Here is a 22,550-nt window from a genome sequence, read left to right on the forward strand (position 1 = left end):
GTTTTTATTCATCGACGTCTGGTAAACAGGAAACTTTACATTTCTCTCTCTGCTTCTTTTATCTGACGGCTGGAGAGCGAAGTTAATTAATCCAACTTTCACTGGAAGCACTCAGAACAACGCCGTCGATCCTTTAACACACTTCAACCTTTAACCTAATTTAAAACATATCAGTTCCTCAACTTTATCCTCCGTGTGTCCGGTTCTTATCACGGTGACGGAGAGCGAGGAGAGGAGGAGGAGGAAGAAGAAGAAGAAGAAGAAGAAGAAGAAGAAGAAGAAGCCTCCTCACTGCTGATGAGCTCTCAGTTTGGTGACCTACATGGAATAAACTGTGTAAATTCTTACCCAGCGATAGTCCGTCAGTCGTGACTAATTTCCCCTCTTATCTCGATGCCTTTAACTAGTCGGAAAAGCTGGTGTGAGACTCTTGGTGGTAAATTAATACTGATGGTATAAATGGGGGGAGGGGGGGGTTCAGTGAAGTGACGCCCCGAGCTGCCTCTCACGCTCGGGGTCGTCGGAGAAAAACACTAAGCTGGGAGTTAAACCCGCTAATACACAGGAACTGCGGCGTTCCAATCACAACACCAATCACGTTTGCCGACGCCAGGCTAAGGGCCAACTATTCAACAGCCGTGGCACCCAGAGGACACCGCAGGAATTCAGATCCATTACGCTCGCAGCCCCATCAAAGGGACTCTGGGATTCGGATGCTAAATCTGCTCCAGATGCTCACTGTTGGATTTCACTAAGATGCACCGCGGGGGCAAAGTGTCATCAGGGCTGATGTCTGCGACGCGGGCCAACAGAGCCACAACCGGTCGCGGGCCACGTTTTTGTTTTTTTTTTTCTCAAAACCGAGCTGATTTGTGCCGTAAACACAATGCGGAGGACGACAGAGCGGATGTAAACAAAAGGCGCTCGCCGGCTCATCTGTGGGCGAATAAACACAGGAGGAAAAATGAACAGATGAGCAAAGCTGGAGGCAGAAGGTCGGTCCAAACACTCAGAACCTGCAGCACACAGAGCGGGGAGGCAGCACGGACCGGACGCACCTGTGGATGATGTGGATTAAACCTGATTAACCGAGTCAAGCAGGCGCAGGAAAGAGGATATTAAAGATAAGAGATGGAGGTGAAGTGACAGACGGGAAAAAAGTTTGAAAAGTTACAACTCAGAGATGAAATCATAGACTTTAACATCCGGTCCCAGTGGGTCGGTCGACGGTTCTGAGAGATGCGACTCATGCGATCGGTCTTTGAGTGTTCCGGATCACCGGGGCCGACAAAAAGGCTCGAAAAGCTTCAAGCGCTAAGACAGAAACGCTCCGTGTAAATGTGATAATCCTCAATGATTTATCAGCTATCCGAGCAGGATATCGTCTCGGCCCGCTTAATCGTGAACTCGGGTCTCATCTCGTCCTCCTCGACATTGTGGTTTGCAACAGCAGAAAACAAGGTTATCAAGGTTTTTACACATTTTACAAACAACACCGACAAAAGACAGATGTGACTGTCTACACTAACTTGGCTCAAAAACGCCGGAGATGTCCCGACTTCTCCTGGATTTTCATAACTGTTTGCCATAACTGTGACATTTAGAGAGAGCGGACGAGCAGCTTCACAGTCTGATGGATGTTTGAGGCCACGCCGTCGTTTCAACACACGGGTCTTTATTGTTGCTGGTGACGCATCGTGAGTCTCACAGCTTCCTATTTGTTCTCCTGACTCACCGCTGCATCCTCCGCGCTCTAAAGACTCTTTATCCATCCTCACTTCCTTCCTTTTCAGCTCCTCAGCCTTGTTTTTTTTTACTTAGATAATAATGTGAACAGTCAAACCTCGAACACTGCGACCGCTCTGATCGTCGGACGGGAATGAAATAAATAACAGCCTCGAGCACAGCTCGGTGTCTGGCCTCCGCGTCCTCCCGCTGCTTCTTTCCGCCTGACGGTGCAGGTCTGCGTGCTGACGGAGGTCCGACCTCGACTGCAGCGTTTCAGCTCCACTCTGCAGGGATCACACACAGATTAATGAAGATGCTGCTCGCTCGCTCGCTCGCCCCCCGTCTGCTTCGCTTTGCCGGGTTTGTTGCGTATGCGTCTGAGAGCAGGAGTGAGCGTGTAAGCAACTTAATATGCGAAGTCGGACTGCCGTCTAGTTTCCTCCTAATTACTGAGTCGGACGCTGTGTTCATGTCACTCATTTTGTGTTTAGGAAACAGGGAAAGAGTTCACGTGTCTGCTGCCGTACGACCAGACTGCAGAGCAGCTTCAGCGTGCACCGTTCATGTGGTTCATGTCGTCTTTATCTGCTCAAACCACAATCGGATGGAAAGTCAGGTGAAGTTTCCATCATCCATAAAACATTCCTGGAGCTTTGCAGCAAAACAGCGTTGTGGATTTCTCCTGAACAAACGCAGAAGATGTTTTAAACATTAAAAAATGACTGAAACAAAACATGAACCAGCTTCTCCGCTGTGATCTAAGTCTCCAGAAGCGCAAAATCAATTTGAAAAGGTGTTATTTACAACCTTGATGCGTGCTAACGTCTTTGAAAAATAACATCTTCTCAAATCAAGTTCTTCTCCCAGAGACTCAGATCACGCTGGACGAGCTGCTTGGAGCCATTTTATGTTTTAGCAGTTGTCTCCATCGTCTTCAGTTGTGCACTGCAACAACGGAGTTATCATTTTTGTGTGAAATGCCCCTTTAAGTGCCGCACTCCAGTAAATGTACCTAAGTTACATTTCACCTCTGCCTGTAAATCTGTGGGAGTAAAACAAGCGTGTCGACTGGCGAGAGGATCAGAGATGAGTGAACAGTTTCTTTAGTGAATGAGTGAGTAACTCGAGGATTAATGAAGAAGCGACCCGTCTCTCCGCCACCTCCTCGCTCTCCGTGTCTTTGTATTGTGTGTGTGTGTGTGTGTGTGTGTGTGTGCGCTGCCTTTCCTCGGGGGCTCCAGTCATCAGCGTTGAAACGAATCCAGAAAGCGCTCTCGCTCCTCCCGCCGCTCGGATGTTTGGTCCTTAGCATTCACTCAGCGTCTGCCAGTGTCGACAGGTGATGCCAAGGAGATGAATGGAGAAAATGCTCTTTGTTGCTCCTTATGCTCATCCTCCCTTTCTCTCCCTCCTCTCTCCTCTCTCCTCTCTCCCCAGGCTGCTGTTTTGTCACGTTTTACACAAGGAAAGCTGCCCTTGAAGCCCAGAATGCACTGCATAACATAAAGACCTTAACAGGGGTGAGTGTGTGTCCTCGATTCTCCTCTGCCTACTTTTTCTCTCTCTAATCACACACTTACAGCAGCATCCCTGAGGCGGACCCCGCCCCAACCTGTGTGTGTGTCTGTGTGTGTGTGTGTGTGTGTGTGTGTGTGCGCGCTGCTGCCACACTGCATTTGCAAGCGTGCAAGTGACCCAAAAAAAAAAAAAAAGAAAGAAAGTGCGAGCAGGTGAGCAACATGACTGTCAGCGCCGGTTTGTCCGCCAGTGGAGTTATTTAAAACGACTGACGGCTGAATTCAGTCGGACCTGCTTCAGTTTTCAGGGTCCTGCTGTCGTGGAGCGCCGGAACCGAACAGAACCGTGGTTCTTGTTGTTGTTAAAGCAGTTTATTCTCAGGAAATCAGACTGATGATAAATATACAAGATGTCAGAAGCACTTTTATCCAGATTTTGATAGTGTTCTTTTTTTTTGTGCATGTTTTTTTTCTGTGACTGAACAAACATCTGTCCGCTCCAGTAGACGTCACGCACCAGAGGATATAATCTGCCAACTGGGCCCACATTTAGATAGAATGGGCCCATATTTGTATACAGACTTTGCCAACATTTAGCAGTTTGCTCTAAATGTATTACTTGATATTGATGGTAAACACGTCAAAGGTAACCAATAAAGACGACTGCTTTGGCACCTGTGGAGAAAGTCACCAGACTCCCTTTGAAAATCACTCAATTTTGTGAGTTGTAGACTTTGAGGAAACCTTACAAATGTTGTGAAATGCTGTCTATGACAAATTCTTAACTATTTGGGCCTTCTAATTAATTCGGCCAATGTTAACAGTGAAGAAATGTCACTCTTTGTGTTAATAACGCGGCCAGTTGGACCAATATTTAGATAAAATTAGCCCATATTTGTATACAGACATTGCCAACATGTGGCAGTTTGGCCTTTACTCTAAAAGAATGAGTCATATTCATGGCAAACACGTCAACAGTTACATATAAAGGCGACTGCTGGAGAAAGTCACAAGACTCCCTTTGAAAATCACTCAGTTTTGTTAGTTGTAGAGTTTGGAGAGACTTTCCAGCATTGTGAAATGCTGTCTATGACAAATTAATTATTATTTGGGCCTTCTAATTCATTCGGCAAATGTTAGGTGAAGAAATGTCAGTGTTTGTGTAAAAAACACTGCCAGTTGGACCAATATTTAGATAAAATGAGCCAATATTTGTATAAAATCTGAAGACTGTTGATGTTATTGTTGTATAATTGAAATAAAAATAAAGAAAAGAAAACAAAACAAAAACAAAGGCAGAATCTAAATAGGCAGAATTATTAATTACATTAGAAAGAAGTCACATTTATTTCTGGAGCATCTCTTCTTTCTGCCATCTTGAACGTCTTAAAAAATGACAATGACATACGAGGATAACAATCAAACGCACGACAGCTCGGGGTACATTTCAGAGCCGCGGCCCTTTGCTGCACTCCTCTGTCCCCATTTCCTGTCATATTTTCAGGACGCTGTGTGAAAGATGAGTAAAATATAATATGACAGTTTGGCACAGTCGCTCCCAAAAACAAGCCTCGCAGAAACACGTCCTTTTGATAAAAACAACAGCCTACCTGATGACTCAGACATGCCATTCACGTTAGAAGCAAAAGACGCTGAATTGAGGCGTTTTGGACGTATTTTGCATTGAACTGAATCATAATTAACTGCGCCGATTGTCACTTTGATCACTTTACAGACGTGCACATGTAAGAATATCCGTCTTCAAAGTTTTTTTAAGCGACACCAGAAGTCACAAACACTTTCTAAGTCGGGTGCATTCATGCTTCACGCTCGCTCACGTCTAGTTTCTGCGTATCGGCTCACCGGCGACTGATCTTGGCTGTGAAGGAGTGTGTTGATGTTCGACTCTTTCATGCTGCCTGCTCCATCCTCCACTTATTGTTCCCTCCTGTGGCCCAGGAGAGCGATAGAGGAAGCGGGCCGGCGCTCGCTCGCGCTCACTCTCTCAGCCCCGGGTGGATATTTAGAGGCCTCCTGATCCCTTCTGCCGGGGCTATTGGCTGCCTCCCCGCCTCTCTTTCTTGGCTGCGCCGGCTAACTGGAATCTCATCAGTTGAGCGCCTGCATTCTCTCGCTTCTGTCAGTTGGATCGGCGGATAGCTCCCCCCGGGCGGGACGAGGTGGATTCTGAGAATCCCACGAGAGCTATCCGGGATTTGTGCTCGGGTGCCCGATTCGGAGTCAAGCTTGTTGTTTTGCACAGAGTCACCGTGTTAATTGCTCGTGGAATAAGTATGTTAAATTCGGTCTGTTTTCCTACGCCGTGAGAGTTAGTCACTTATCCCTTGTTGGAGGTGTGAAACAGCCCAGGGGAGGACACATACTGCAGCAGTTTCAGGATTATAGGAACATGAAATCGCCTTCTTTTACACCATAAAACACCCTCCCATCCCCGTGTTCTGTCTGGTCATCCCTCCGCCTCTCGAGCTGCCTCTCTCCCGAGGCGTCTCTGTCTGGTTGTTATGTTTGAGGCTTTTTTTCTTTTTTTTTTTTTTTTGAAGCTGTATACCAACAAATGTGTAATGTAGGGCAGAAGTTTGTTTTCAGAAGTTGAGGGAGACAGATAAAAAGTGTCAAAATAACAAGAAAACACAGGCTGTTTCAACCGATCCAACCGTTGCAAGTAGTACTCGCAATATCCCCAGACTCCCTTTACAAATCCTGTGATTTTAAGAGTTGTTGCGTGAGGGAGAAACAGAACGAACTTTGCAAACCAGATAAGGCAGATTCTAAATAATTCATGCCTTCTTGTAAATTCTGCATTAAATGTGATGCATTAAGTTGTTTCTGTCCTTCTTTCCGGTCATGACATCACCGCTCCAACCTGTCTGCTTCTGGGTCTAAAATGCATCTTACTCCCACTTGCAGTTTAGCATTTACACAAAAGTATGAGTGAAGTACCTTTATTTGAAGATAACTGTGTCAAATTTTAGCAAATAAAGTCAAAAGTAGCAAATAAAGGCAACTGCTTTGGCACCCATAGAGATAGTCACCAGACTCCCTTTGAAAATCGCTCATTTTTGAGAGTTGTTGCATTAAAGGACAATTTTTTAACTGTGTGAAATGCTGCTTACAACAAATTCTTAAAATTTTGGGCCTTCTTAATAATTCGGCTAATGTCACACATGAAGATTTCTTTCTTTGTGTGATGGACTTAAAGCTGTACACCTGTGATTGAACCAGTCAGGGTGGATGTTGACACCAGGTCTGATTTCCCTCAATGATTCCTACATCTTGCTTTTATTTTATCTCCATTCACTGTTCAGAATCTTAGAGTAGAGACAACAACAATAAGAAACCGCGGGTCCTAGCCATGATATTAAATGTTTTCCTGGGAGTATAAAGGATCTGAGTCTGCAGTAAAGTCACATTTTGTTTGTGGCGCTGCAGAAAAGCCTTTCAGAGCAGGGAGAATTAAAACTGTCCATTGAAGCCCCGACGACATTGATCAATGGCTTAATATGTACGTAATTAAACCCGAATCATATTCATCATGTCAGAGCTGGACGACACTGACTGGCTGACATCCGATTTTTAATAAAAGCCCGCAATCGATGGACGGATATGGTTTAAAGCTAATATAAAGTACGATAAATACAGTACACAGTCTGACACACACTCGCTTGCAAAACAGTGGATCAATAGTGGCATAATGACAAATCATTAAGTGTTTTGTGCAGGATTTGTTTCATTTTTTTTTTTTTTTATAAGCTGGAGCTGAAACTAAAAAAAAAAAAAAAAAAAAAATGGAGGGTGAGAGGAAGGGGAGGAAAAGGTGAGCGGGGAAAAAAAATGGATGATGATGATGACGGTGAATTAATTGCTGAACGAGGCAAGACAAAAGGAGAGCTGACACAGAGAGGGGAGGAATTGAACGAGAGGTTAGCCGAGTGACGGGCAGATGGACAGTAAAAAGGTGGAGTGGAGCACTCCAGCACGCTCGAGGGCAAAGCAATAAACGCGCCGCAGTTAAAAACCAATACCTGCTTATTAACTTCCCCACTCTCCTGGCTTGTAAAAAGCCAGTGGAACAATGTTTGTATTGGCACTCTTCCCCTCCCTCGCTCTATCGCTCCTTCCAAACCCGAGGCCCTAACAGGGAGCGATGCGATCGGAGTGGAAGGCTGGATGGAGGCCAAATTGGAGGAAAAAGGGCACCGGCATTGGCAGCGGCGAGCGGCAGCCATGCCGGCTGAGGGCAGGAAGAGTTGAAGAGGTGCCATTTCTTTAGGAATAAGCGAAGGGGTTTCTGCTTTTGATGTGATGATTCTCTCTCGGAGCTCAGAGAGGCGACAGCAGTAAGAGGGAAGAGTGGCGGGTCGAGGTTCTGACCCTCTGACAGGAGAAACGAACTGTAACAACCGGCTGCTGTTGTCAAACCAGTCGCCAGAGAAACTGTTGGCATTGTGTGAATTTCTAGGTGTGTTTGTGGTCACAGAACCAGGTGATTTTAAGGAGGGTTTGGGACATTTTCAGTCCTGTTTGTGGTGACAGAACCAGGTATTTTCACGTATCATTTCTCCTATTTTCAAGGAGACTTTTCCAAATGTGTTTGCGGCTTCAGAGCTTGTATATTAAGCCACACCGTGATGTTCTCCTAACCATAACGAACCTCAACAAATGTAAAGTTGCCAATTAAGGAAATGCGCAGCTTCAACTTCTCTGTGGTTTTGCAGAAACATATTTAGCTAACATTTATTCTAACGATTGGTTATGTTGGTTGAAATGGTGAGGCCAAGCTGCCTCTCACTCGGTCTCACCCTGCTGTTCATCGTCCCCTCGCCCTCTGGATTTTATTTTTGTAATCTGAAAGCAGATTTAAAGGTTTCCACTGTTTGTAGAAACGTTTTACTCCGTCGACTGTCAGCTCCACATCTGTGCCGCTCCTCCCGTCACTCCTCAGCCGTCTCTGCTGAAGACTTGTCAGCAGTCTGACGGAGCACGTTTATTAAATGTGTGCACATGTGATTTAATGCATGCAGAGAGAGTATATTCACATCAGCACCAGAGCTGTCTGTCATACCTCAGCGATGAAGTAATGTTTCCACCAGCATATGCATGTCGGAGCAGGAGCAGGAGCAGAAACAGGATGCTGCATCGCTCAGGCGTCTTGTTTCCAGTTGTTATAGATTTGAATCAAACGATGCCTGAGTTCGTTTTTCATTTTATTTATTTATTTATTTATTTCACGGGGAGTTGATTGGTCCCATCACACCCACGCGTTGTTGTGCATGCTGCTGTAAGACGACACTGATCACTGTAGTTTCCAGTAAACAAGGTCATGTTGTGATGAGTCAGACAGGCTTTCGGATACGGAGGAATGTTGGGAAGTAGGTTAAAGAAAAACAAGCTGTCATTACCGCGACTGCAGCGAACTTCAATCCTGGCGCAGTGGAGCCGGAGCGTATTTAAAGGCTTTTTCACCTCTTTTCTTGCAGCTTTTAGTTTTTCTCTGCAGATGAACCGAGCAGGATCTCAGGTGTTGATTAACGAGCTGTAGAGGTGCTGGTAGGCATACGTGGCTCAGCTCAACACGGATATGTTTCCTACATGTCGCGGAAACATGTCGACGTGGATGAGGTGACACAGTTCAGACAGCGGAGGCAGGGTTTGAAGACAGCGGGGAAAATACTTGATAGCTAACTCGGAAAGGGACGTTTATATTCACATTATCTCTCTGCTGTAACTCTAACGAACGCTGGTTTTCATTTGTTGGCATCACGACTACAAACGCTGGATGTTGCTGCTGCAGATCACAAAACGTTAGCTGACCTCAAGCCGCTCGGACAAAATGGAAACCGATGTCCTTGTTACTGGTGTCTGATGGAGCTGAGATAATCCAACACTGTCGCCGTTTGAAGACACATTTCATATCCTGCCTTTGTGTGAGTCACAGTTAATTATCCCGGCAGTCATCAAAAAAAAAAAAAAAAAAAAAGCAAAATGAACTTCAGAGACCCCATCAGTGGCGAGCAATGGTTGTCAGGTGAATTACCTACTTCAGTGTATAATTTGCAGCCTGATATTACGTTACGTAAGCGGTTTAATACGTTTGTATAAATCACACAGAGTTTTTAGAGTAGACGTCGATAAAGTGTTTCCTAAATGCCATCAATTAGCTGACATGGAATCTGAAATGAAGCACAGCAGCGAGATTATGTCGTCGGAAAATGTCCCCAAAATCACAACAGCAAACTTCAGACATGTAGTTTGTAGTGAGAGAAGGTAACTAAGTATTTCTACTCGGTTAGTGTGCATGAGGTATTTACATTTTCTGCCACATCATGCTTCCACTCCACAAAAATTTGGAGACTTTTACACAAGTATGACTTTTGTTTACTTACAACGCTGATAGTTTAAGACTAGACATCCGCGTTCACTCAGAGCACCAAAGTAAACCGCTAACTGCTGCTAACTGTAGCTCCCATTAGCTAGAAGGTAGCTCGTTTGACTGTGCAGTTAGCGGTTGCGTTAGCTAACTCAGCTCTGAGCACTTTGGGAGTGTTGGTGTTGTTTACTGTCAGAGTCGCTAGTGGCTAGCTGGTTAGCATGCTAACTTCAATAGGTTTCTCTGCAACAGTTAATTTCATTGTGTTGTGTTTAAGTTCTGGGCGTTCTACACAAACATTTCTTACATATTGCACCGTTTTAATTGATCCAATCATCTATACAAACGTTCGCTCTTCAGAGGAGACTGTGCCAGTCGCTCGAGAGCACGTCAGCGCCATAAATCAGCAGGTGGCAGGAACACAAAGAGAAACGAAAACAAAAAATGGCACAAAATGGAAAACAATGAGTCATGACGTTTCACATGAGGACGACTAAGCAGAAGCGCTTTCTCAAAAAAAAACAAAAAAACAACAGCTGTAAGTGAAGTCGTTTCTAATGACCTGCTAATGAAGCCGTGGGGGGGGTGGAGACAAAGTGTGTGTGTGTGTGTGTGTGTGTGTGTGTGTGTGTTGCCTGGAGAGCCGTGTGTTCACAGTCCGACTCTAATAGCGAGGTCTAAATACGTTTTTTCCTTCCACACACACACACACACACACACACACACACACACACACACACACACATTATAACCCATCTATCGTGGAAAAACATGCCCCGCACCCCCGGAGCGATGTAAAGCCATAAGACCCCACCCCTGCTGCACGGCCTGATCCACACCCCTGCATGACTCCACACACACACACACACACACACACACACACACTCACACACACACACACACTTTTTATGTGCACGTAAGCATATGCCCCGGCACAGTCAGAGTTTATTACATTACGTTTTTTTTTTTCTCTCTTTCTCTTTTTTTTTTTTTTTTTATTTCCCTACTCAGAGACACACCCACCCTCCACGCTAACACAGCACACATGCTGAGACACACACACACACACACACACACACACACACACACACGGCAAACAACACGCGGCGAGTTAAAGCCTGTCAGCCAGCCTGTCAGACAAGGTTGTTTGAGATTTTCCACTAAATTGAACTCTTTCATTAGTGGCTGACAGATGTCTAAATGCCCGGTGTCTCCCCCCCTCGTCTCTCCCACCCCCTGACACCCGCCAAGAGTGCCCCGAGGCTGCTGTTTTTCCGTCTGAAGCCCGGGTGGAGGGTGGAGGGTGGAGGGGATGGAAGAGATGGAAGGATGACGAGGAGGGGCGCGAGCTAATCTAGGACGTGTCCTCTGGAGTGCCCTCCAGCTCGGAAAAACTTCTCGGGTCCTTTATCCTCTTTCTTCTCTCTCCGCCTCTACCTCTTGCCCTGTTCTCCATCCATCCATCCCTCCCTCCCTCGCTCCGTCCTTTTCTTTTGTCCAGTTGGATCTCTCTCTCTCTCTCTCTCTCTCTCTCTCTCTCTCTCCATCTTTCTCCCCCTTCTCCATCTCCTCTTTCTCTTTGTGAAAATGGATGAAAAGCCCTTTGATTCACAGTTTCTCTCAAGGATATTTCATTCTGACACTCCGGCTGGAGGGAAGGGGAGGGGAGAGAGGGTTGTCGGGGTGTGTGTGTGTGTGTGTGTGTGTGTGTGTGTGTGTGTGTGTGTGTCGGGGGGAGGTTGGGGAGGTTGAGCGGGAGGGGCTTCAGACGTGATCAGTGGAGCCCCGTCCTCCATGTGGGCGGATCAGAGCGTTTGTCGAGCGCCAAGCTTGATAAGAAGCGTGGGGCTCATTAAAAGCTACTGTCGCACTGAGACCACACACACACACACACACACACACACACACACACACACACACACAGACACACTCACACACACACACAGACACACTCACACAGGTCCCCACCTCCCTTACCTTTCTGCTGGCGAGATAATTAGTGACGCTCTGCTGCCAGAATACAGGCGCAAGGTTGTGTGTGTGTGTGTGTGTGTGTGTGTGTGTGTGTGTGTGTGTGCACGCAAAACCAAAGGCACATCAAACGCCGCCATCAAAGTAAGTGTGATCTCGAGCAAGGTTAAGGTTTAAAAGCAGCAATTTACAATCCAAAGACATAAGTCGTCTAATCGGTCATTTATTATTTCAAGTCGGCGGACGGCGCCGAGGACGGGACGCCGCGCGCTGTAAGTGATAATGTTGCATTATCATTCTCAGTGATGTGAGAAATCAGATTCTTTCATGCAAGAAGCCGCCGCGGTCTGAAGACGGCGACCGCTTCGGGCCTTTTGAAGGGAAACTTTGCGCACTCGCTTGAGAAACGACGGGGCTGTGAGACGGCGGCCGCTCTCTCGCACGCCGCGGGTGGCGATGTCGACCCCGAGTGCGCTTACAGTTTTTATTTGATTGGGTCGTATTTGAAAGAGAAGCACATCTGATAAACCAGGACTCTTAGAGGTCGGTTCAAGGCGAATTTTTATGGCTTCACCGTTCTTTTCTTTATTCTAAGATGTTTTTTGGAGGAAAGAGAAGGGGCGACGTCGAACCAGCAACCAAGGTCACCTCCCCGCTTTCTCCACGAGGTTGTGACTCCAGCGTGAAAGTATCTTTTATCTCGAGAAACAATAAATGAACAGTATAATGATAATATGGTCCAAACGGTCCACTGAGTGGGAGTCCAAGTTTTTTTATTGTAAGATGAAAAAGATTCAGATTTCATCCAGGCGGAAAGGAACAAGATGAAATCATCTCGTCCCCATCGAACCCAAAGCTGTTTCAAGCTGTAACTTGCAAAGTTTCTGAATCTAGTTTCTGTAAAAACAGTCTCAACTGGTATCAGACGGATAGAAAACCTTGACGACAACCTGCCTGTGAAATAAAAACCACTGAGTTAGTGAGAAAAATGAGTTGTTTCAATGATGAGACCAACATAATCTTTGCCGCAGATATTTACAACAAAATCTGCTTTTTAAAAGAGATTTGAATTTTTATATTTGAAGTTATGTTCAAAAAGATGTTTCATTTTCTTCTGTCCAACCAAATAACTTCTAGATGTGACAGAAGAACATTAACGCTGCGCAGGATCCAAATCTTCTTGCAAGGAAGCAAAAATTAAGGAAAACAAAAGGAGAGTCAGAATAAAATGCTATCTGAGTACATTTCTGGTAAAACCACAGATGAGTTCAAGCTGTACGTTTCTTTACGTTGCAGCTTTATGTTTATGACATTAGGTTCAGGCACAGAAAACACTCAGTTAGGGTTAGGGAAACATCGTGGTTCAGGCTTAAAATATCTGTTTTTGTTGCCACACACAAACCTGGAATTGTCCCCGACGTTTCCTGAGAAACACCTTGTTCTGTTGCTGCAAGAAACTGTTTTCGATGGCTTGAATTGGACGTATCACAGTTTGCTGCTGCTACACCATTAATACAGTAATTAATCCAGAGTACGCTTTTAATTATCAGTCTGATTCGGTCATCGCTCTAATTTCTCGTTCCAACTTCGCTGGAGAGAAACCCGAGCAGTGGGACGAGCCTGCAGGCTGTGAACACGTCCCGCGTGCGACCGAACTCATCTGAAAGGCTTTTCTGTTTTCATGTGTTGAACGCTGGCTGTATACAACACACACACACACACACGCCCAACGCACACACCGCTCGAGATACACTTTCTGATGTTGTTATGCTGCCAAATCATCTCCCTAAGTCCCCAAATATCCTCCCCGCTCACTGTTTATGCCTTTAAATGAATTGTAAACCGTGTCGAGTCGTGCAGACGAACATTTTTACGGGCGTCCTGATGTACAAGTTTTTCTGCAAACCGGCATTGAATCTAGAATCTGAGTCTAACAGCACTGATCAGTTCGAAAGTAACTTCTGAATGTAATCAAAAACAGAATCCGTCGTCGTGACGGTGCGACCGGCATCGGGCCCCGTTTACCAGCTCGCTGACACCGGAGCAAAAACCGTGTGCACGAGTAGGAGGAGGAGGAGGGAGGAGGAGGAGGAGGAGGAGGAGGGAGGAGGGAGGAAGAGGGAGGAGGAGGAGGAGGGAGGAGGGAGGAGGAGGAGGGAGGAAGAGGAGGAGGAGGAGGAGGAGGAAGAGGAGGAGGGAGGAGGAGGAGGAGGAGGAGGAGGAGGAGGAGGAAGAGGAGGAGGGAGGAGGAGGAGGAGGAGGGAGGAAGAGGAGGGAGGAGGAGGAGGAGGAGGAGGAAGAGGAGGGAGGAGGAGGGAGGAGGAGGAGGGAGGAGGAGGGAGGAAGGGGAGGGAGGAGGAGGAGGAGGGAGGAGGAGGAGGAGGAGGAGGAGGAGGAGGAAGAGGAGGAGGGAGGAGGAGGAGGAGGAGGGAGGAGGAGGAGGAGGAGGAGGGAGGAGGAGGAGGGAGGAGGAAGAGGAGGAGGGAGGAGGAGGAAGAGGAGGAGGAGGAGGAGGAGGAGGGAGGAAGAGGAGGGAGGAGGAGGAGGAGGGAGGAAGAGGAGGAGGAGGAGGGTGCTTCATGTCCGCCGCCTGTCAGTCGATGCATGTTGTTTGTTCAGGTAGGAGCCTACTACACATATCGCTGCTCTATCACAATAACTCTCCACGCTGCACTTAAGAAGCAGATGAGCCGACTGGCAGGAAAAAAAAAAAAAAAGGGGCGAGGTAACTCCTGCAGACTGACAGAGCGCCGGAGTTACTCCACAGTTTTTTGTTTCTTTTTTTTCTCAGACCTGACCGGCGTAACTGCCCAAGGACTCGGGGGGTGGGTTAGTTGTAGGTGGTGCTAAGCCTGAAACGGCGGAAATACAGGCGAGCGTAGGATATTAAATTTATCATGTACTAAGCTGTGTGTCATCAAACATTCATGTGCTGTAGCCTGGAGGATATTATGCAACGAGCTGAAAGGTTAGACCTCGGACAAGCGGTTTATAACAAGGCCGGCCGCGGACGGCTGACCAATAAGCTGCGAGAGCCCGTTAATGTTTGTGTGTGTGTGTGTGTGTGTGTGTGTGTGTGTGTCTTCGTCTTGAGATCCTGCTCAGCTTCCCTCACACATCATTTAAGTCCAGAAGAACAACAGTGACACACACACACACACACACACACAACCATTCCCACAGCGGTGTCATTACAGAGGCTCATTATCAAAATCAATTCAATTAAAGGCTGTAATTGCTGTAGTGAAACCCAAATGCTATCGCAAACAGGACTGAAGGAAGGCAAACCTCATCGATGCACAGACCCGCCGTGTGTGTGTGTGTGTTGTGTGTGTTGTCTGTGTGTGTGTGCTCTTATTTAACGAAAGAAATATTAATCGCTTGCTTCAAATTAACTTCCCTAACCCCTCTTTTCTCTCCGAGTTGGTGGCGGTGTTTAAGCATATTGATTTTTCTCGGGGCGGGGGAGGGGAGGCTGTAAACGCAGGCCAGCTATGTTAAACACTCGGAGCAGTTAGCGAGGAGACGCGACGGCAAATCCCTCAATCACGCTGCTCACACACACACACACACACACACACACACGGACGCTGGGTTAATTGTTTACCGAGCTAAATGAAGTGGGGATAATGTCGGCTAACTGCGCGCTAAGCGGCCGCTAAGACGAGGGATATTGTAAAGGACAATTTGATTTATGGCGTGTTTTGTTTGCTGGAAGGAGAGCGAGAGTTAAAGTCACTCTTTATCTGTGTCGAGGTGTTTGTCGGAGCGCCGGTGTTTGAAAATGTGTCGAGTGTGTGTGTTTTACTGTCAACACCTGAGGTTTACCTTCAGGTTTCACTGAGGATTCAGACGGATGTGAGACGGAGAGGAAAGTTTCTGATGACAGAGGGACACATTTTTGTACATTTTGTAATGTGTTTTTTTTTTTTTGGCTATCGATGTCAAAGTTTCTGCTGAAGGAGACGGACTGGACGTCGATCCGTAACAAAACGACAACACTGACGAACTTTCCTTCAGAAGCGTCTGATGATTCCATCATGAAGTCAACAAGCATTTTGACGGAACAGTTATTCTTAAATCTCACCGACAAGATGACGAAAAACTTCCTCCGTGTCTCAAAATGAGCACGACACCGAAGGCTTTCGATGATGTTTAGATTAGATTTTATTATTTCATTTTATTTGAAGATAATCTGCTGAGACTTTCTTTTTCCAGTGTTTCAGTAAGTTTTCCTCGGGCATGCAGGGAATTGCATGTGAATGTGGTGCAGGTAGGCGAGTGTGTGCAGGTGCTGCAGTGTGAATGAGGAAAGACTTTGTGGATTTTGGAGAATTTCTGATCTTTTTATCGTGAGCAAACTCCTCCCACAAAACTCCTGCTCCTTTTTTTCTTCCTGTGTTACAGTCAACGTCACAAACTTGCTGAAAAGCCGCCTGGAGGCTGGAGAGAATGTTTTTTTTATATAAATATATGAATATATATCTCTTACTTTGGCCTCTCTGCTTGAAAAGATTTTAAGCACCAATGTCTGTAACATCTGTGAATTCGCACCAGAAGAAAAAAAACGTGGGTGTCGTGTGTTTTCGTCGTAGCAGGTCAGAGCCGGAGGCGGTTTAATACCTGTGAGTCATCTGACGTAGGAATGAACGGCGGTCGCTTCCTTTTCTTACCGAAGACGGCCGCCAGATGTTCGTGGGTTCTTCACCCAGATGTTAAAGGGGTAGAACGCAGCGTGTTCCCCCGCTTTCCTCTCAGGGAGATCTTAAGCGGATTCAACAATAAATGTGAGGCGTCCCGTGTGTCGCAGGTGACGATCGCCGTGTAGAGGTCACGCGTCTTCAGGGGCACCTTTGTGGTCGAGTGTGGATGCTGCTTACTTGCAGGTGTGTGTGTATGTGTGTGTGTGTGTGTGTGTGTGTGTGTGTGTGTGTGTGTGTGGTCGGTCGTACGGTCTCGGTCACTGGTATTGAATCCCGACTGTGAGGGCCATCTGTCTGACTTTGACCCAGCAGCTCACCGTCACACCTTCAGAGAGGAGGGCGGAGAAAGTGTGTGGTCGCCGTCTGTGTGTGTGTGCGTGTGTGTGTGTGTGTGTGTGTGGGCGAGAGACACGGACAGACAGACAGACAGAGAGGGAGAGAGAGAGAGGGCGGGTGGTGCTGGTGGTGTTTGGTACCGTACAGTATGTGCACTCCCCAGTTCTTCTGGCACACACACACTCCGGTCATGTGAACTTGGCGCTCGCTTTGAAGACGCCAACTGCCGGCAAAGGGCAGACGAACACACACACACACACACACACGCACACACACACACACACGTCCTATTCCCAGCGTGAAGCCTCAAGTTAGTCCTCTGGCTCCGGGACAAGCCGACCTCTGACCTTTTTAAGCATCAGGAGGGCCTTCCTGGAAGACGTCTGCCGGTCAGGAGGAGGCGACAGGATAACGTTCGCCCCCCCCCGGAGCAGCAGTTAACATTTTAGGGAGTGTTTGGTTTCGTTACACTCGATACACCAGGAGGAGGAACTATTTAACGGGGCTTAAAGGTTTAAGGGCATAGCTGGCCTGATTGCCGGACAGGTAGCCGGGAGTCTCTGTTCACGATGAGGACATAAAGATGAAGAAGCTGAGAGGAGGCGATGGGGGGTCAGCGGGCGTCACCTCACCTCGGCCAGGAAGCAGGACGGGTGATTAAAGAGGCCGTCCCATAACTGGAAGGTCGTAAACATCCATCCTGGCTGCCCGCTGCACTCTGATCCCTCTGGTGTAATGTTGGACCGTATGGTCTTGCTCATCCCGACATAAATATCTTCTGGTGATTTAAGCTAATCTTACACAACCACAGCTGTGACTCGTCCTGCTCGCAGACACGTTCATGCTCCATTACTCAGTGTGTCGGTACGAACGGCGAATCAGATGACGAGTGAGGAATGTGGCGACGAACTCACAGTGACATCTTTGAGCCTGATTGTTTGGTTTAATCGGCACTTGTGCCGCATGATTCAGCCTCTTGTCGTCTGTGTTTTCAGCTAACGAGCTCTAGCTGCTAACGGTTAGCACGTTAGCAATGAGCTAGGAAAGAAAGTTGAACACGTCGCACCTTAAAGATATTTATTTTTCAAGAGTCGAGCTAAAAACAGACCAACGTTTATCAGATCCTTTCTTCCTCTCTTCTTTCTTCCTTCCTTTTTTCTTTCCTTTCCTTTTTCCTTCCTTTCTTATTTTCTTCCTCCCTTCCTACCATCCTTCCTTCCTTTCTTTCCTCCTTTTTTCCTTCTCGCCTCCCTCTCTGTGTCTCTTTCTTTCTTTCTTTCTTGCCTTTCTCCTTCATTTCTTACTTTCTTCCTCCATTACTTCCTTCCTTTTTTCCTTTTTCCTTCCTCTCTCTCCTCCTTCCTTACTTTCCTTTATTTTTCCTTTCTTACTTTCTTCCTCCCTTCTTCTCTTCCTACCTTCCTTCGTTTCTTTCGTCTTCCTTTCCTTTCTCTTCTCCTTCCCTCCTTTCTTTTCTTCCTCACTTCTTCTTCACTTCTTTCTTCCTTCCCCTTTTCTTTCCTTTCCTTTTTCCTTCCTTTCTTATTTTCTTCATCGCTTCCTACCGTCCTTCCTTCCTTTCTTTCCTCCTTCTTTCCCATCTCTCCTCCCTCTTCCTTCCTTCCTTCCTTCCTTGTATGAAGTGAATGGAGCGGATGATTTTTTTTTGTTTTCAGCTTCAGGAACACTTTTCAACTCGAGTGTGAGGCTCTTCTGTGCTTCGACCTCTGAGAACGTAGAGAAACGACAATTAAGTGAACGAACTGAGGCGACAAAAAAAAAAAAAAGAGAGATTTCCCAGCCCTGTAGGACAAATGAAGTAATCAAGTTAAATTCAATTTAGACATGAATGAACTGTGGATTCTGTTTGCCGGCTCGAGAAAAACTATAAATCCAGATAAATTAAAAGCATTTCATCGCGGCTCTTGTAAGATATGTCACATATTGTGGAAAGAAGGGAGTTGTAATTCCTGAACAAGTGGGACAACATGGTGGCTTAGCAGCTCATTATTAGCCCGTGTGAGTGGTGACTTCCAGCGTTTTGCACATTAATATGTAAATTAAATGTTAATCGATTTTCAAAGGTGTGCGTTTATCATGTGTTTTTTTTTTTTTTTTTAACAGCGGCGCCCAGCGTGACTCGACTCGATCACAACTGAACTGTGCGGTTTTGTAATAAGGCAATTCAAGTGCGCCGAAAAATGATTAGAAAAACAAATGGCGACACTTCAGTAGTTGGAGTGCGCCGCGGATGCCTCACCAGCAGATTAATAAGCTGCTTAAAGAGCGCGCAAACTTTTCTTTGCCGACGTGATAATCAAAACATCAGTGAAATTACATTCGGTGTGAGTTTGTGCCGTTAACCGTTCGGCTGCTTTGTGGAGTAATCAACCATTTTCTTTTTAGTCTTCTTCTCGTGTTAGCAGCCGGTGTTAGCCATGAATTAGCTTCCTTCCTTCCTTCCTTTCTGTTTTCTTCTTCTCCTCCTGTCTTGAGAGGCTTGTGATGATTTCAGTTACAGATTTACATGAATAACTCTCAGCTCAGAGCTCAGAGGAAGAGAACAGGAGAGGTTTTAGGGACAGAGAGAAGAATGAGCTCACCGGGTAAACAGGAAGTAGATTAAGCAGCCGACTGACGAGACGGATGCGTTTGTCGGGCTAAACGCCGGCGCAGCAGCAGGTATGAAGTTTTTTTTTTGTTTTCTCTGTGAGCTTAGTCAGGTTTTTTTTTTTCGGCGAGCTCCCGCTGAGCGCATAATGAATGGCAGACTGCGGCCGTGGGGGCTGCCAGGCGAGAACAAAAAGCACTGTGGAATTGTGGGATGGCGGAGGAGAGTCTCACGTCGTGGGTCTCAGCGGGAGCTCGGCGAGATCAAACATGCCGACAGCGCCGCCCGCCCGCCCGCCCGCCGGGCATTCTGGGTAGACGGACCTGAGGAGGAGACGCCTGAAAAAGCAGTTCTTGTGTACCTGTGTGTGCTGTTTGTGTTTGTGTGTCAGAGTGTGTGTGTGTGTGTGTGTGTGTGTGTTGTGCTTTTCAGGAGTGAATGGCGGCGGCGGCGGCTGTCGTGGCTTTTGTGTTCGTGTTTGTTGTAGAGGACAGACTTTGAAACGGATTAACGAGAACTGACTTGATGTGACTTCCAGGTTCTTTCGCTTTGACACGACTTTCCTTCGTTTGATGTGGCTTCAACACACACACACACACACACACACACACACACACACACACACACTCACACGTGTCATCCATGTCCCAGCATCCTTCCTCCTGTCGGTGATACTGTAGTGAGGCTGCAGCCTGAAGGGTTATCAACTGTCTGTCTGTTGTCTCTGAACCTCGTCCCTCTTTGTGTTTCTCTCTCTGCATCTGTTGGTTCGCAGTCTTTTCTCTGTTTTTCCATCCATTGTTCTCGTTCTTTCTCCCTCTTCTCATAGAAACCTCGAACATTTATTTGTTTTTTTTACTTCCTGTATTTATTCCGTCTTCTCTCACCACCGTCAGCGTCGGGTGCTACGCATCGTTTGACTCCGGAGAACTTTGTCTGAGAAAGGACGAATAAAAAATACCAGATTTTCAGTTATTTTTATTTTAAAAAGATGTACTCGGATGTTTTAGACTTCCAGCTGATCTCTCTTAAGGTGTGACGGGTGTGATCGTGTCCTGAACGAGCAGATGTGTCCAGAAAGAGAAAATAAAAAAGGTTTGTGAATCAGCCAGAGGACGTGGAGGGATTCATATCAGTCACTGAACAACAGAAGGAGCTTGGAGGAAGAAACTGAGACGAATCAGCGCTGCAGAGTATGATGGTGTTAAACGTTCACTACGGAGGCCCTGAAGGCCCAAAACAGACGCTGTGACATCACTGAAAAGATGATCCAAAAGTTTTTATTAACATTAACTTGATTAACATTGTAGAGCAAAAGATGTTTTACTTTCTTGTGTTCCATAATCACAATTTTGTCATTTCCTTTCCTTCTTTTTCGGTTGTTCTTTCTCTCTCACTAGATTAAATTCAAATCTCCGTTCCTCTTCTTCCTTCTTCCTCTTTCTTTGTCTCTGAAGCTTCTCTCTCTCTCTTTGTCTTTATTTCTTCACCCATGCTATTTGAAGAACCGTGCGACTAAATGTATCACAAACCACAAAATCAGCTGTGTCCAACTCTCCCTGAATCTCTCATATTCACCTTTTCTTTTCCTTTCTTTTATTTCATTGTCGTCTTTTCTTCCTCCCTGTAATTTTTCTGTCACTCTCTCTTTTATTTCTTTTCCCACATGCAGACGTTTCTGCCTGAATTTAAAACTGAAACTATGATAGTTTTTTGTTTCTATCATATTTCTGAGTGGTTTCATTGATGGTTCATCTGCAGTCTTTCTGTCTGTCTTTGTTTCTCCCCCCCGTCACCATTGGCTGCCTCCATCAGGCAGGTTTGGGAACTAACCAACGGACAGACTAGGTGTGTGTGTGTGTGTGTGTGTGTGTGTGTGTGTGTGTGTGTCTGGGACAGGTCTGTTGAGACAAGGAAAGAAAAAAAAAAAAGAAATGGCAGAGAGCGAGGATGATAAGGACGAGAGCGAGAGGGAGAGGGGTTGGGATAAAGGTGTGTGATAGAATTGGAAGATCAAAGCCTTCTGTCACAGCGCGACTGAGCCCAGGGGCATTATGGGTAAGGCAGGCAGGGCGCGCACGGACTCGCACGGACACGGACACGCACACGCGCGCCGACGCACACACTGGTACGGCTGGTATTTTGACTCTGAGTGTGATTGATACCGGGCTAGATTTGGAGAATCACTGTCATTCGTCTCTCCGCAGATCAAACAGCCACATAATCTCCCATAAAGGAAAGAGAGATGGAGGGAATAAAAGAAAAAAAAAAGGAGGTGGAGGAGGAGGATGGAGAGGGAGAGAGGGAGGTGACAAAGCCTCCTCATCTGTGAAGTGTTTTTCATAAGAGACGACCCGCCATCCTTTAAAAACACATCCATCATTCAGCTCCATTAAACTGCTTCTCGGGCCGATCGGAGAGAGAGAAAGAGAGAAAGAGATCCGGCGTCTGAGAGGATTCAAACACAAGTGTCAGACGGCGTTTACACACCGGCTGTAAACATGTAATCTAGATCTCAGATTCTCAAAAACAACGATAGAGACAAGACCGTTCAGACTGACGTCGACCCGGATCGTGTTTCTGATGGATGGTGAGCGACAGTTTTCCACAACCGAAAATATATATAATCTAATCTCTAGATCTCGAATCGATCAGAAACTCTCCTCTGTTTTGTTTAAAAGAAACGAGGAGCAGCAAAGTTTAACCTAAAATATTACACAAGATGGTGAAAGTGTAACCACATCAGCTGGAAGTCAAAGGAGCAAAAAATCTGAAATTCTTGGATTTCTTCAGGTGCAACCGCAAAGCAACAAGGCACCGAAAAAACACAGATAACTTCAACTAGACGTTTCTTTTCGTTGCATCTTTAGGTTGAATTTCTACGTCTCTCTTGTCATAACGCTGTTCTTATCCTCTGGTTCGGTTAAGGCACTAAAACTGCGTGGTTAGGGTTAGAAAAACATCGTGCTTCGGCTTTGAATCAGTCGTGTGAGAGGCCTTTGTGACGACACTTAAACGTAAACGTACGTTAAGAAACATCAGGCTTCCTCTTCCTCTCCTTCGTTTTGGAGTTGTTCTTTTCTTTTTAATATTCTTGTCCATCATCTGCAGATGTTAGCAACAAATGTTTGTGAACACACTGATCAATTAACCGCAATGTCACCAGACTCCCTTGACAAATTGTGCATTTTTGAGAGTTTTCGAGCAAGGTGAGACTTCACAAACTTTGCAAAACAGCTACTGCTAATTTCTGAATCATCTGTGGCCTCTTGTAAATTCTGCATTCATTGCAACAC

At 46.2% G+C, this 22,550-nt stretch overlaps 1 protein-coding gene across 24 annotated transcripts in view; it reads left to right on the forward strand.

The window, feature by feature from the left end:
* celf2 (cugbp, Elav-like family member 2) overlaps positions 1-22,550 on the forward strand; it is a 201,959-nt gene that overhangs the window by 129,835 nt on the left and 49,574 nt on the right. For all 24 annotated transcript variants that reach the window (XM_037121495.1, XM_037121497.1, XM_037121500.1 and 21 more), the window contains one exon: positions 3,166-3,248. In XM_037121495.1, coding sequence (XP_036977390.1) covers positions 3,166-3,248 — 83 coding nt within the window. The remainder of the gene's footprint in view (positions 1-3,165; positions 3,249-22,550) is intronic.

The sequence above is a fragment of the Acanthopagrus latus genome, chromosome 14 (genome assembly GCF_904848185.1).
Source record: "Acanthopagrus latus isolate v.2019 chromosome 14, fAcaLat1.1, whole genome shotgun sequence".
Taxonomy (NCBI): Eukaryota; Metazoa; Chordata; class Actinopteri; order Spariformes; family Sparidae; genus Acanthopagrus; species Acanthopagrus latus.